Source organism: Bos indicus, chromosome 22 (genome assembly GCF_029378745.1).
Source record: "Bos indicus isolate NIAB-ARS_2022 breed Sahiwal x Tharparkar chromosome 22, NIAB-ARS_B.indTharparkar_mat_pri_1.0, whole genome shotgun sequence".
NCBI lineage: Eukaryota > Metazoa > Chordata > Mammalia > Artiodactyla > Bovidae > Bos > Bos indicus.
The window spans coordinates 59,682,576-59,697,216 of NC_091781.1; the positions used below are offsets into that span (position 1 = coordinate 59,682,576).

At 51.5% G+C, this 14,641-nt stretch overlaps 1 protein-coding gene across 5 annotated transcripts in view; it reads left to right on the forward strand.

Moving 5' to 3' along the window:
• The window catches only part of MGLL (monoglyceride lipase), a 184,874-nt gene that overhangs the window by 84,914 nt on the left and 85,319 nt on the right, over window positions 1-14,641 (forward strand). For 3 of the 5 annotated variants that reach the window (XM_070777034.1, XM_070777032.1, XM_070777033.1), the window contains exon 2: window positions 14,322-14,466. In XM_070777034.1, the coding sequence (XP_070633135.1) occupies window positions 14,342-14,466 (125 nt within the window). In that variant the 5' untranslated portion in view covers window positions 14,322-14,341. Of the gene's footprint in view, window positions 1-12,917; window positions 13,073-13,625; window positions 13,857-14,321; window positions 14,467-14,641 lie in introns of those variants that run through there. The other 2 variants (XM_019984584.2, XM_019984583.2) reach the window with 2 other exon arrangements.

The following is a 14,641-nucleotide window of genomic DNA, read 5'->3' on the forward strand; positions in this document are numbered from 1 at the left end:
TGGTCCACAGGATTCCCCAGACCAGAATACTGGAGTGGGCCGGGACTGAACCCAGGTCTCCCGCACTGCAGGCGGATTCTTTACCAGCTGGGCCCCCAAGGGAAACTGTTTGATAAATCATAGTAATACCATGTCTTGCAGGTAAAGCACTCACCGTGTGTCTAGCACGGATGGGTCAGCACTCGAACATGTCAGTTCATGTAATCTTCACAGTCCTTCTGTGAAGCACAAATTTATTACCTCCTTGTTACTGGTGAGGAAGCTGAAGCACAGAGAGGTCAAGCAACTTGCTCAAGAACACAGAGCCTGCAGTCCAAGAGCTGACTCAGACCCCAGGGTCTGTGCCCTTCACAAGCCTCTCCGATCAAAACCAGCCAGTTAAAAACCGACCAGGAAAAACAATGGTATGGTTTAGAAGAGCTGTGTGCCGTGACTCCTCTCCACCCCCCACGCCCCGCAGACCGCCTGGCACTGTCATACACACGCAGCACTTTCTGCAGTTACTCAGCCGTTACTGGGTTTTCCAGCCTGAGCACAACCGAGACTTCATCTGCCTTCAAAGTCCAAGTTCAGCTCTAGGGCAGTGGCATCTATTTCAAGAGAAGTTTAAAAAAAGTGTTTTTTTTTTTTTTTTTTTTAATAAAGATGCACTTGTGTGACCCACCGCGGTTCCTGGCGGGCAGAGCCCGTTTCACCTGCGCTGAGAGTGGCCCCGGCGGAGTGCTTGCAGCGTGCGCATCTTTAACTGCTCCATTAACCAGATTAGTCTGCTGGAGCGTTCTCCTTCACCGCTGAGTGCAAATCTCATTACAGCCACTGGGCCCGGTTACTAATTGCTGACATTCTGGACCTGCCAGATGCACTTGAAGTGGGTGGCATGTGGGTGGGACCCTGTATGCTCATCTTAGTGGATTGGATTGTACCTGATGGCCTCTCCCAGTAGGCCTGCCCTGGTTCCTGAATACATAGCAAAACGAGCCCTCCACAGAATGACTTTCTGAGGATGACCTTGGAGACCATCTGGGCCCACCGTTACCCGGACCCGCAGGCTGGCGTGGAGGGGACCGGAGCCAGGACGTGCTGTCGGCAGGCTGGGGGCAGGGCCCCCCGTCCCCGACCCGGGATCCTCCGTGGGTGTCCCTGATTGAGCTACGGCCACGCACTGACACTGCAGCTTCGCCGTGTCTGTGGACCACATGCTCTGCATTGAATGTCTTTCTTGACGATCACCTGTGTTTTAAACTTCATTTATTTTCAAGGCTTCTCTAAATAGAAAATGAACTGTGTGCCGTGCTTAGTCGCTCCGTCGTGTCCAGCTCTTTGGGACCCCGTGGACTATAGCTCGCCAGGCTCCTCTGTCCATGGGATTCTCCAGGCAAGAACACTGGAGTGAGTTGCCATGCCTTCCTGCAGGGGATCTTCCTGACCCAGGGATCGAACCCAGGTCTTCCGCACTGCAGGCGGATTCTTTACCACCTGAGCCACCAGGGAAGGAACACTTGCCACAGAGTTGAGGACCCTGCAAATAAGATGGATGAAGACAAAGCCAAGGGGTAACTTCAGATGTGTGGCTGCCTTTATCAGAAAGGAAGGTGAGTGACGATGGGGAGAGATCCAAACACGTGGAGGCCTGACGGGCTTTCCTCAGAAAGACCAAGACCTGAAGGGGCTTTCCCACAGTGCGGCTGAGCGGCGCGCAGTCTGTCTGCGAACACCCACATCCATCCTCCCCAGGACCCTCTGGCCGCACCAGGCTGCAGGAGAGGAGAGGACAAGGGACGTGGACAGACGAGTCCCAGGGTCTGCTTCCGCCTCCCGCGCGCGGACGTGGGAAATGGGCCAGTTTCCTCGGCTGTGACGTCGCACCTGTCAGTTCACCTCCCTGTCTTGATTCCAGCTGATGCAACTTTCGGGGGATCCACACTAAAGGGGTTAAAATCCCACTGTTTTGTCCTCCCTTCGTGACCCCCAGTGGTCAAGAAAAGGCAGGGGCGTGCCTTGACCATCACACCGCCCTGCGGGTTTAACCACCTCCAGCAGCACTGACAGCAGTGTCCTCGTGAAGGGTCGTGGCGGCTGAGGCACCTCAGCAGCCCCCCTGTGCACACACACGTCAGGACTTGGATGTACATTTAACACACAGCAGCCCTTTCTCAGGGCTTCCCTTGTAGCTCGGTGGGTAAAAAATCTGCCTGCAGTGCAGGAGACCTGGGTTCGATTCCTGGGTTGGGAAGATCCCCTGGAGAAGGAAATGGCAACCCACTTCAGTGTTCTTATCTGGAGAATCCCAGCGATGGCAGAGCTTGGTGGGCTGCCGTCTATGGGGTCGCACAGAGTCGGACCCGACTGGAGCGACTTAGCAGCAGCAGCCAGTATCCTTGCTTGCAAAATCTCATGGACACAGGAGCCTGGTGGGCTGCAATCCATGGGGTCAAAAAGAGCTGGGCACGACTGAGTGAGTAACACTTACTTTCTCAGCAGCAGTGAGCATTCATGGCCCCATGTCTCCTACGAACAAAAAATTTATGAAGAAGGAACTTCAGACTATGGGAAAAATAAAGAAAGGCGGTCAAGGCAGAAATGATGTGAGGAAATTTTAAAACACATTTCCATAAGACAAAACAACAGAACCAACATCCCCTGTCATAGGAAGAGCAGGAATACTTAACAACATTTTTAGTTATGGCACTGGGTAACTAATGTGACCGTTTTAGTTATATCCTATTAACCTGTTCTGTCATTTGTAAATTTTTTTCATAGATAGCATATATAGTAGAAAATGTTACCTTTTCCCTCCCTTCACCCACATTCTCAGCGATTTTTAAAAAAGGTTTGGGCTTCCAGTTTAAGACGGCGGCGTGGAAGCACGTGGACCCTCCCCTCCTGTGAGAGCACCAACGCTGCAGCCAGCTGCTGAAGAACCGTCGACAAGAGAATGCCGGAACCCACCCACAGCAGACACCCCACACCCAGGACGCAGCAAGGCAGTAGGAGAGGTGTGATAAAATCAAATCCCTGTGGAGGCGTGGGTCGGCAGGGGTCCCCAAAGGGGCAGGACGCTGGCAGCAGCAGTCCTGGATGATCCTCCTTGGCGTAAGTCCTCTGGAGGTCAACGTTAACCCTACCGTAGAGGCTCTAGACCCTAGGGCTGGTTCAAACAACTAGGGTTTGAGCCATCAGCAGATAATTGGGTTAAAGCTTTACTGACCAAGGCCCTGCCCACCAGAGCAAGACCCAGTTTTTCCCATCAGGAAGCTCTTAGCCTCTTGGCCTCCTCCATCAGAGGGCAGACAGAAGAAGCAAGAAGAAGTACAATCCCACAGTGGCTAAAATAAAACCACATTAGAGAGCATTCTTTACGATGCAAAAGCAGACAGTCACGTACCAGATGAAGGGACAAGGTAAAACCCCCCAAAACAACTAAATGAAGTGGAGATAAGCAACCTTCCAGAAAAAGAATTCAGAACAACGATAGCGAAGGATCTGGGGAAAACAATGGAGAAGATGCAAGAAATGTGTACCAAAAGCTTAGGAGAACTAAAGAACAAACGAACAGAGATGAATAATACACTAGAAGGAATCAGCAGCAGAATAACGGAGGCCAGAGAACAGATCAGTGACCCGGAGGACAGAGCGGTGGAAATCCCTGCCACAGAGCGAAATACAGAAAAAAGAACGAAAAGAAATGAAAGCAGCCTAAGACCAAGAGAGACCTCTGGGCCAACATTAAATGCACTGGTATTCACAAAAGGGTCTCAGAGGAGAAGAAGGAAGGACCTGAGGAAATCTTTGAAGAGGTAAGAGCTGAAAACGTCCCTAACGTCAGAAAGGAAATAGTCACCCAAGTCCAGGAAGCAGAGAGAGCCCCACGCAGGATAAACCCAAGGAGGAACACACCGAGACCCACAGTAATCAAAGTGACAAAAATTAAAGACAAAGGAAATAAAACTAAAAGCAACAAAGCGAAACGGACCGATGACATACAAGGGAACTCCCATCAGGCCATCAGCTGATTCCTCAACAGAAACTCTACAAGTCAGAAGGAAACGGCATGATAGATCTAAAGTGATGAAAGGGAAAAACCTACAATCAAGAATACTCAACCCAGCAAGACTCTTTCAGATTCAATGGAGAAATCAAAAAACTTTCCAGACAAGCAAAAGTTAAAAGAATTCAGCACCACCAAACCAGCTTTACAACAAATACTGAAGGGACTTCTCTAGGCAGGAAACACAAGAGAAGGAAAAGACCTACAGAAAAAAACCCAAGACAATTAAGAAAATGGTAACAGGACCATACACATTGATAATCACCTTAAATGTAAACGGGTTAAATTCACCAACCAAAAAACCATGGACTGGCGGGTGAAAACATGTGCCAGTATGCACTCCGACTTAGCACATCACTCTGCTTGACCCCCAAATTGTATGCAATTATTTTGTATTGTTAAGTTTGTCATGTTCCCATTATGCTTTGCAACTGTAATTATCTTCTGGTTTTTGGTCTGGCTTTTGATTGAGAAAACTGATAAACATCTTTTACTATAGTGATTTTGCAGCTGTTCCTCATTTGATACCCCTGTATCACGACTGGTCAACGGAAATCTACATCACCAAAACTCTGATTTAATAGATAAACCTGTAGTCACTTTTTAAAATTCAGGTGCATATCAGAATTATCTCAGAATTTTTTGCAAAATGCAAATGACCAGGTATTGCTTTTTTTTCTCCAGAGCTCCAGATCTGTTCCTAATGACCAGCCATGTTTAAAAATACCTGGACGATACGATCATCTTTTACTTTTATTGAGTTTGTTTTGCTTTTTCTATTTTATATTTGCTTTCTAATTTCTCCATCTCTTTTTCTCTTATGTTCTTGCTCAAGCTTTTATCAAGCATAGTAGAAAACCTTTTGTATACATATACATAAATAGTATGTATAATATATATATTATAGAAAACTTAAGAATTTTTGCCTAACTAAAAAATTTATGACATTTTGATTCCACTTGTTTGACTTAGTATGAATAGAATGCTAAATTTCTAAATTAAAGAAATAGATACAAACAAGCAACAAAGGTTTGTAGCCCAAGGAACTACAGTCAATGTCTTGTAATAACCTGTAATGGAAAATAACCTCAAAAATAATAAATGTCACCTTGCTGCTAAGTCACTTCAGTCGTGTCCAACTCTGTGCGACCCCATAGACGGCAGCCCACCAGGCTCCCCCGTAGCTGGGATTCTCCAGGCAAGAACACTGGAGTGGGGTGCCATTTCCTTCTCCAACTGTGGACCTAAAACACTGTAAGTCAACTATACTTTATAAAATATGCATCTATGAAGGAAAAAACTTTAAATAGAGAAAAAATAAAAGAGGTTTAGACTTGGAACCATTGAACCCATGTTTCAGGCTCCACTGTGTTGAAAGGAAGAGAGAGGAAGCTGTGAGAGTGGAAGAGGCAGATATAATGGGGAACCAGTTGTATCACAGAACTTATGTCACCCCAGAAATTATGGCTTAAAGCAGCTGCCAGTCATTGAGCTTGTGACTCCAGACTGTCCCGGCCAGGCTCCCCCAGGCACATGGGCAGCCGCAGGTCAGCTGGGCATAGCTGCTGGTGAGCTGGCAGCCTCCTTCACATGCCTTGTCCTCCCTGCTCTGTGACACTCCCTCCTGGAGCTGCCCGAGCTGGTCAACACAGCAGCGGGAAGCGAGAGGGAGGGGAAGGGGAGGCCCCTGGGAGCGGGCACAGCGCTATTTCCACCGCATTCTATTGGGCAGAGCAGCTCGTGGGGCCGGTCCAATGCAGGGCAGGGGAGCAGGCTGCGTGTGTCCAGAAGAGCTGCAGTCACAGTGCAGATGGCGTGGGGACCGAGCGGCCTCCACCGGGGCTGTTGGTGCCACAAACCCTCACGCCCACCGAGGACAAGTTTCTTGGGCTGTGTCCTGGGCACCCACACCCGGCAGTTGGTCCTGCCTCTTTAAGGAGCCCCTAGAAATTCAGTTACTCTCCGTCCTCTTTGGCGCCCTGCCTACTTCCTCCCTTCCTCCGGCAGATGTTTCCAGCTTTTTCCGCCCTCCTCAGACCTCAGGGGTGTGTCTGGAAGGTCAGACAGGAGCCTGCAGGGCCGTTACCTCTGGGGGCAACAGTGGGAAGGAGGCCTGCCCTTCCCTGATAACTTGTTGGTTCTCATCAGCATTTTAAAAATAGTTCTATTTATCATTTCTGGTTGTACTGGGCCTTCGTTGCTGTGCGGGCTTTTCTCTGGTTGTGGTGTGAAGGCCTCTCCTCGTGGGGGCTTCTCTTGTCGCGGAGCACAGGCTCAGAGGTGCTGGCGTGTGAGGTCTTCCCGGATCAGGGGTGCACCCAGGTCTCCTGCACTGGCAGGCAGGGTCTGTATCCCTGAGCCACCAGGGAAGCCCACGCTGGCTCTTTTCACACATGACCATGTGTGCCTCAACTTAGAAATGGTGAGACATTAGAGTGGAAGGTACTGAGTCCTTGACCTTCACTATGTGCTCCATTCAGCCCCCATGAACCACCTGCCCCAAGTCGTGTGACCGAGGTCAGCGCCGCTGAGCTCCGAGTCCAGGCTGCCAGGCCCCCAGTCGTCAACTTCACCCCTGCTGCACTGCCTCTGGTTCGCTGAAAACATCCCGAAGCTGTTCTCCACCCGCCACCTCACCCGTGTTCCACTCACTTCCTAGCTCAGCTCAGGCTGTCTTCTGCCCTGATTACCCGTGAGCTGGGTTCTCGCCAGGCGCGCACGTGACCTCCTCGTGGTCAGGTCTGTTGGTCACGCGTCGGGCCTCTTGGTTGACTCCTGGACGGTGGTGTCAGACTGTTGGCCCTCTCCCCTCGCAGCACCTTCGGATTCCTGTGAGATGATCCCTGTGGCAGCCCACGCCACTGTTCTTGCCTGGAGAATCCCACAGACAGAGGAGCCTGGTGGGCTATGGGGTCGCAAAAGAGTCAGACAAGACTGAGTGACTGAACAACAGCAAGATTCATGCCATCGGAGTCCCAGCAAGAGAGGAGAGAAGATGCTGGGGTTGAAAAAAATAAAGGCTGAAAACACGCTGGATTCACCAAGAGACAGAAAGGTGCACGTCCGAGAAGCTGAACAAACGTCAGATGATACGTACTTGGAGAAATCCAGGCTAAGACACTTTCTCAGCAAACTTCTAAGAACTGAAGGCAAAAGGCCGGCCAGCAGTGGGAGAGATGACGTGCGCGTGTGAGTGAAGCACAGCTCGAACGGCAGTGGATATCGCCTCAGATTCCACGAGGACAGAGGAGAGTGGATGCCCTGTTTCAAGTGCTGGAAGACGAGAACTGTGAACCGGAATCTGACATCCAGCAACATACCCTTCAGGAATGAGGGAGAATCAAGACATCTTCAAATGAAGGGATGTTAATAGAATTTTTTTTCCCCAGAAGACCTATGGGGAATGGCTCATAGGTCTTTGAGCCATTCTTTGAGTATAGCCACTCAAAGAATGGCTACAGCAAGTTCTCTAAACAGAAACAAAATGATAAAAAAAAAAAAAAAAAAAAAAAAACGATCCCTGGACTACCAGGAAGGGATACAGAATATGGTGGGCAAAAATGTGAGGAAATAAAATAGGTTTTACTTTTCCTCTTGAGTTTCCTAAATGATATCTGACGAGCAAAGCAAAACTCCTAATAGTCTGATGTGGTTCTCGGTGTATGTAGAGGAAATACTTGACGATTGTAGTATAAACGGGGGAGAGTGGATGGACATCAGGAGACGTTAGGTTTCTATATTTCAGTAAAACTGGTAAATGACAGCAGCCTTGATCCGTGTGTGTGTGAGTGTGTGCGTCTATGTGTGTATACACACGTGTATATCCAGTCTTGGAGCAACCGCTGAGAGTTTATACAGAGACCTCAAACACAGTATAGACAAGTAAAAATGGAATTATAAAAAGATCCTGTTCCAGTAAATCACAGGAGGGCACGAAAAAAGACAGCAAAACGAAAAGCAGAGACAACGGAAAACAAGTTAGCAGTCCTTCCAGTAAATGCTCTAAGTACACCAACTGGAAAACAGAGATCAGCAGACTTCTGTTTTGTTGCTGTTATTGGCTGCGTGGCATGTGGGACCTGAATTCCCTGGCCAGGGTTTGAACCTGCACCAGCTGCATTGGAAGGGCAGAGCCTTAACCGGTGGACCACCGAGGAAACAGTGACGGGCTGTGTTTTCCGGGCCTCCAAAAATCACTGCAGATGGTGACTGCAGCCATGAAACTAAAACATGCCTGCTCCTTGGAAGAAAAGCTATGACACACCTAGACAGCGTATTAAAAAGCAGAGACATCACTTTGCTGACAAAGGTCCGTGTAGGCAAAGCTTTAGTTTTCCCGTAGTCACCTACAGGTATGAGAGTTGGATCATAAAGGAGGCTGAGGCCCGGAGAATTAATTCTTTCAAAGTGTGGTGTTGGAGAAGATCGTCGAGAGTCCCTTGGACTGCAAGGAGATCCAACCAGTCACTCCTAAAGGAAATCAACCCTGAATATTCATTTGGGGGACTGATGATGAAGCTCCAGTACTTTGGCCACCTGATACAAAGAGCCGAGTCATTTGAAAAGACCCTGATGCTGGTAAAGATTGAGGGCAGGAGGAGAAGGGGACAACAGAGGATGAGACAGTTGGATGGCATTGCGGACTCAATGGACAGGAGTTTGAGCAGACTCCAGGATTGGGGGACAGGGAGGCCTGGCGTGCTGCAGTCCATGGGGTCGCAAAGAGTCGGACATGACTGAGCAACTGAACAACAACCAGGGAAGTTCCCAAAAGGATTTATTTTGAAATGACTCAACTCTTGCCTTTAAGAAACTCACTTAAAATGTAACGACAGTCTACACGGAAAATCCCAAGACAGCTACAAAAACAAGCAAACAACAACAAACACCCCCTGAATCTAATGCGCGAGTTCAGCAAGGCCAAAGGACGCAGCGTCCACACCCAGAGCTCAGCTGTATCTCCAGTCAATGGAAGTGAACACACAGAAACCAAAATTTAAAATACATTTAATTTTAACTTTAATACATTTACAATTATTTGAAAAAAGAAAGGTGTAAATGTGACAAAGCATGTACAAAACTCATAAACTGAGAGCCATACAACACAGAGAGAGGTGAAAGAGCTACATATGTGGATTAAAAGAATCAACATCGCAAAAATGTCAATCACCAGGAAACTGATACACATGTTTAACAGAGTTCCTATCAAAACCCTGCCAAGAATTTTTACAGGTATAGACAAGACTGTTCAAAAAAGTCCATTGAAAGGTAGAGGAACTTATCTTTAGCTTAAAAAATGATAAATAAGCATAAGGTGGGAGGAATCAATTTTAAGACTTAAGGAATCAATAGATACAATGTTGACGACTAGGAGGTGCTGATAAAGAAATCGGCCAGAATAGAGAATAAAGAAATAGATGTAACAGGTTTGGCAAAGGACACACAGCAACCCAAGGCTCCTGGGGGAGGCAGCCTGTTCTGCAAACTGTGCTGCAGCAGTTGGACAACAGGAAAAACAGAAACACTGTGATCTTAATCTCACACCTTACACAGCAGTTAGCCCAGACTAGATGAGAGCCTGAAATGTGAAATATAAAGGGAAAAACAGGAGAAAATCTTCAGATGTGGTACCAGGCAAAGGACTTTGGACTTGCAAAAGCACATCCCATAAAATAAAACACTTGTAAATTGTATTTTATAAAAATAAAAAACTTCTACTTTGTAAAAGACCATGCTAACGGTTGAAAAGACAAGCCACAAGTGAAAATATTTGCAAATCACATATCCAACAAAGGATTAGTGTCTAAAATATATAAAGAACTCTCAGGACTCAACAGTAAAAACAAAAAGTCCAATTCGAAAACGTCAAAAGCCATGAAAGAGCATTTCAATAAACTGGATATATAGATGGCAAATAAGTACATAAAAGGTAATCAGCAGCGTGAGTTATTTGTTATTGTCGTTTAGTCACTGATTCATGTCTGACTCTTTGCGACCCCATGGACTGTAGCCCGCCAGGCTCCTCTGTCCACGGGATTCTCCAGGCAGGAACACTGGACTGGGTTGCCATGCCCTCCTCCAGGGGATCTTCCCAACCCAGGGATTGAACCTGCGTCTCCTGCTTTGGCAGGTGGATTCCTGACCAATGAGCCACCTGGGAAGCCCACCATGAGCCATCAGACAAATGCAAATTAAAGCCATAATGAGATACTACTGCATATCTAACAATGGCAAAGCAGCAACGAACAATAGACACTGCATGCTGATGGAGGATGCTGAGACTGAATCTCTAGTGTGTTTCTGGTGGGAGTAAGACATGGCGCAACCATTTCTGCTTTGAAACACATTTCGGAGTAATCGCTTACAAAACCCAACAGGCAACTTCCACAGGGCCCAGGAGTGTAACTCCCATTTATCCCAGAGAAATAAAGATTTACATTCATGCATGAATATTTACAGAAGTTTCATTTGTAGTAGCCAGACACTGAAGCAACCCAGATGCCGTTCACGCTGAGCAACGTGGCACGTCCGTGCCGTCGGATCGTGCACGGTGACCTGGAAACGCTGAGGAAAAGTGAGTCCGAAGAGGTCACACACTGTGCAAATCGACGGATAAAACTTCTCGAAATCACAAAATGTTACAGTTGGAGAAGGTCTTAAAGTGGCTGCCAGGGGTTATGGAGGGAATCGGGACGGGAGAGAGGACGGTGTGAGCGCAGGGGCCTTTGTGGGGCTGGAAGGCTGTGCGGTTTGTCAATATCCACCTCCCCCTCGGGCTGCTGCCCGAGAGTTTTGCAAGACTTTCTCACTGGAACAAAGGGTGTGCACCATCTCTATTATTTCTGAATCGAATCTACATTTATGTAGTTGAATATGAGGCTACAACTTTCTCGGAATAAAAAGCTTAATTAAAAAAGCCGATACAGAACAGCACAATCTCACCCATCCCCCAGAGAACCCCCCCCTCCCGACCACCCCCACGCCCTCGTTTATGTTGGTAAGCAGTCTAGGAGAAACTAGTGATTTTTGACTGTCCGGCCTTTGTTGCCGCGTGGGCTTTCTCCGGTCGTGGTGAGCCGGCTTCTCACCGCAGCGGCTTCTCTTGCTCCAGGGCTCATGGGCACATGGGCTCCGCAGTTGTGACACCCAGGCTCAGAAGTTTTGGTTCCCAGGCTCCAGAGCACAGGCTCAGTAGCTGTGGCCCATGGGCTTAGCAGCTTAGATGTGGAATCTTCCTAGCCCACGAAGGTGGACTCTTTCCCACTGAGTCACCCGGGAAGCCCTCTCCAAGCTCTGAACCCCTATTTCCACTGGACTTTTGTGAACAACTATCCCCCAGCCTTTCACACTGTCTATGTGAAGTCCTGAAATGCTGGAGCTGCAAACTTTGAAACAGCTATGTAAAAGGGGGCTTGCCTGGTAGCCCAGCTGGTAAAGAATCCGCCTGTAACGAAGGCGGATTAATCCTGCTTTAATCCCTGGGTCGGGAAGATCTGCTGAAGAAGGGATAGGCCACCCACTCCAGTATTCTTGGGCTTCCCTGGTGGCTCAGCTGATAAAGAGTCTGCCTGCAATGTAGGAGACCTGGTTTGATCCCTGGGTTGGGAAATCCCCTGGAGAAGGGAAAGGCTACCCACTCTAGTATTCTGGCCTGGAGAATTCCATGGGCAGAGGAGTCTGGTGGGCTACAGTCCATGGGGTCAGAGTCGGACACAGCTGAGCGACTTTTACTTGACTTCATATTAAAGGGGGCTTGGTATGCTTTCGGGTCCCCCACAACGTCCCTCGGACCCCAGCCTGGCTCTGGAATGAATTCTAGTCCAGGTACCAGCCATGTGCCAGCCCCTGGCTCCCTGCTTGGACATGGCCGCCTCCAGGACTGGCCTTGCCTGGGGCCTGTCGCTTGGCCAGCCCCGCTCCGTCAGAGGCCTGTGACCTGCCACCAGGCAGGGCTCACACCCCAGCTGTTGTGTAAGTTATCTCGTAGGCCTTAAGCAGCCGGGGCCTCCCCACACACGGGCCGTGTGACTCTGGAGGACAGTGGCTCTTTTCAACACTGCTGTGGTGTCAACATGTTTGTGACCGAGGGAGGGATGCGGGGGAGGTCACTGTGAGCAGGGGACACCTGTCCGTCCTGGGGGCAGAGGTCCTGTCCTGGGCTGCCAGTGAGGAGACCAGGGCTCCCAGGGCGAGCGCCGGAGCTGGTGCTGGGCCCAGGGGGATCTAGGCTCTGGTCCAGCTGCCCCCACCCCCCCCCCCACCCGCCCCGTGGACAGCTGCACCCAAGGGTGTTCAGACCGTCCCTGGCCTGCACCTGACCCTGAGGTTTTGTGTGTCCCCCAGGGAGGGTCTCTGGGGCCAGGCCTGCCCTTGTCGGCCTGGCCCCACCTCCTGGAAATGGTGCCACGTCCCCCCACCGCGCCCCAGCCATTATTTGTGTCTGACTGTGTGGGGTGTGTGTGTCTGTGTCCCAGCGCCTCTCTGTTCCTTTTTCTGCATGTTGTGTGGGTTTGTGTGTCCATCTGCGTGTACTGAGGGTGTGTGTCTGTCTGCGGGGGTGTCTGTGTCAGAGTGCCTCTCTGTGTTCCTTTTTCTGCGTGTTATCTGGGTGTGTATATCTGCGTGTACTGAGTGTGTGCGCGGTGTCCACGTGTGTGATTCTGGAGGGGGGACGCCCGGGCGCCTGTGTCGCTCCTGCATGCGTGTCTGTGCCGCGGGTGTGCGCGCGAGGTGTGTGCGCGCGTGGGTGTGGCGTGTCCTCCCGCAGCCCGGTTCGTTCGGGGCGCGCCAGTCCCCCGGGCGCCACCCCGGGGGCGCGGCCGGCGGGGAGGAGCGCACGGCGGGCCGGCCGGGCAGCCGGCCGCACACGTGGGCCCGGCGCCGCCCCCCGCGGCCCACCCCCGGCCGCCCCCGCCGGGAGGGAGCCGGGATAAGTGGCGGCGCGGACGCCGCGCCCTGTCTCCGGAGCGGCGGCGCGCAGCTCTCGGTCCCGACCGCAGACGAGGACTCGGCGCTCGTGGCCCGGTAACTGCCTGCGTCCCCGCCCCGAGCCGTCCCTGTCCCCCGGGTGCGGCCGCCCCGCGTCCCGCGGTCCCCGCGTCCCCGCGCTCGGCGTGGGCTCCCGCGCCCCTGTGCGCGTGTGCACGAGCGCGCGCGTGTCTGCGTGTGCCCGGCGCGTGCGCCCCGCTCCCTGGCGGCGGCCCCGAACCAACTTGTCGCCGCCGTCAACTCCGTGTCCGCGTGTCCGTCCCCCGCGGGCAGCCCTGCCGGCGGGGTTGCGCTCCCGGCGCCGGCGGACGCGGGCAGGCGGCAAAGTTTTTTGGGGGAGCCTGGCTGACTTTTCTGGGGGACCCGCGCTCGTGCGTGTCCGGGGGTGGGGATCTGGGCGCGCGGAGCTGGTGCCCTGGCAGCCGGGGCAGCGGGAGCCGGCCTCCTGGGAACCCTTCTCCCAGCCGCAGGGGTTTGTTTAGGAAGAGTGATGGGGGGCTAGCGTTGGGTGGCTCCGCCCGCAGACGGCGGGGGGGCGGGGGGGGGGCAGCTCTGGGCTCCGCGCTCCTAAAGCCAGGCGGGATCTGGGGCAGGGCGCTGGCTGGGAAGCTGGGGGAGCGTGGGGGGCGCCCCCCGCCTAGATGAGGGGGCTGCCCCGGCTGGCCTGGCCCTGACGCCCGGGGCTGTGTGCTGGTGGCCCGCAGAAGCCCGGGGCTGTGTGCTAGTGGCCCGCAGAAGCCCGGGGCTGTGTGCTGGTGGCCCGCAGAAGCCCGGGGCTGTGTGCTGGGGGACCGCAGAAGCCCGGACGTGATGCAGACAGGTTTGTGGCCACACCTTTAGAATTTCGGGCAGAAGGAATTAACCGGAGCGTCATCCACCCCGTGACCGCGCCCCTGTGAAACTTCCTTGGGGGTTTTAGCATGGATGGGTGTTTTGCAGCTGGGTCTTTATGCCCACAGAGCTATCATCGCCACTTGATTACAGCTAAAATAGTCTTTAAGATGAAGTTTCCTGAAATGATTTAAAATAAACACAGATGGGGAGGGGGGGAAGAAAGCTGTAATGAGGCAGTTAAAAGATAAAGTGAGCATTTTTCTTAAGAACAAACGGGGTTTTCAGTTTTAAGAAATATATGTATCTGTAAAATTTTTGAAATGGAAGGGTTTTGTTTAAAAAAAAAAAAAAACTGCTTTAAAAAAACGTTAGTGACTCTGAACAAGGTTTCCCTCCTGATGTCTCTGTTCTGCCATCGCTCTGACCTTGCACCATTCCGTTTCTTCCCCAGCACCTGAAGATCCTTTCAGAATGCCAGAGGAACGTCCCCCCAGGCTGACCCCGCAGAACGTTCCCTACCAGGACCTCCCTCACCTGGTCAACGCTGACGGGCAGCACCTCTTCTGCCGGTACTGGAGACCCTTGAGCGCGCCCAGGTCAGCCTGCCCCCCGGTGATGCTGAGGGTGGCCCCCAGCGGCGGCAGGGGGTCACGCCCCCTCCCCCTTGCTGTGCAGCTCCTGCGAGGCCACTCTCTCCATGACCTACTTCACAGGCCGTTTTAACATTGAGCCCAGCAGGCTAACAGGCTTATGCTTCATCTTTTTTAAAAT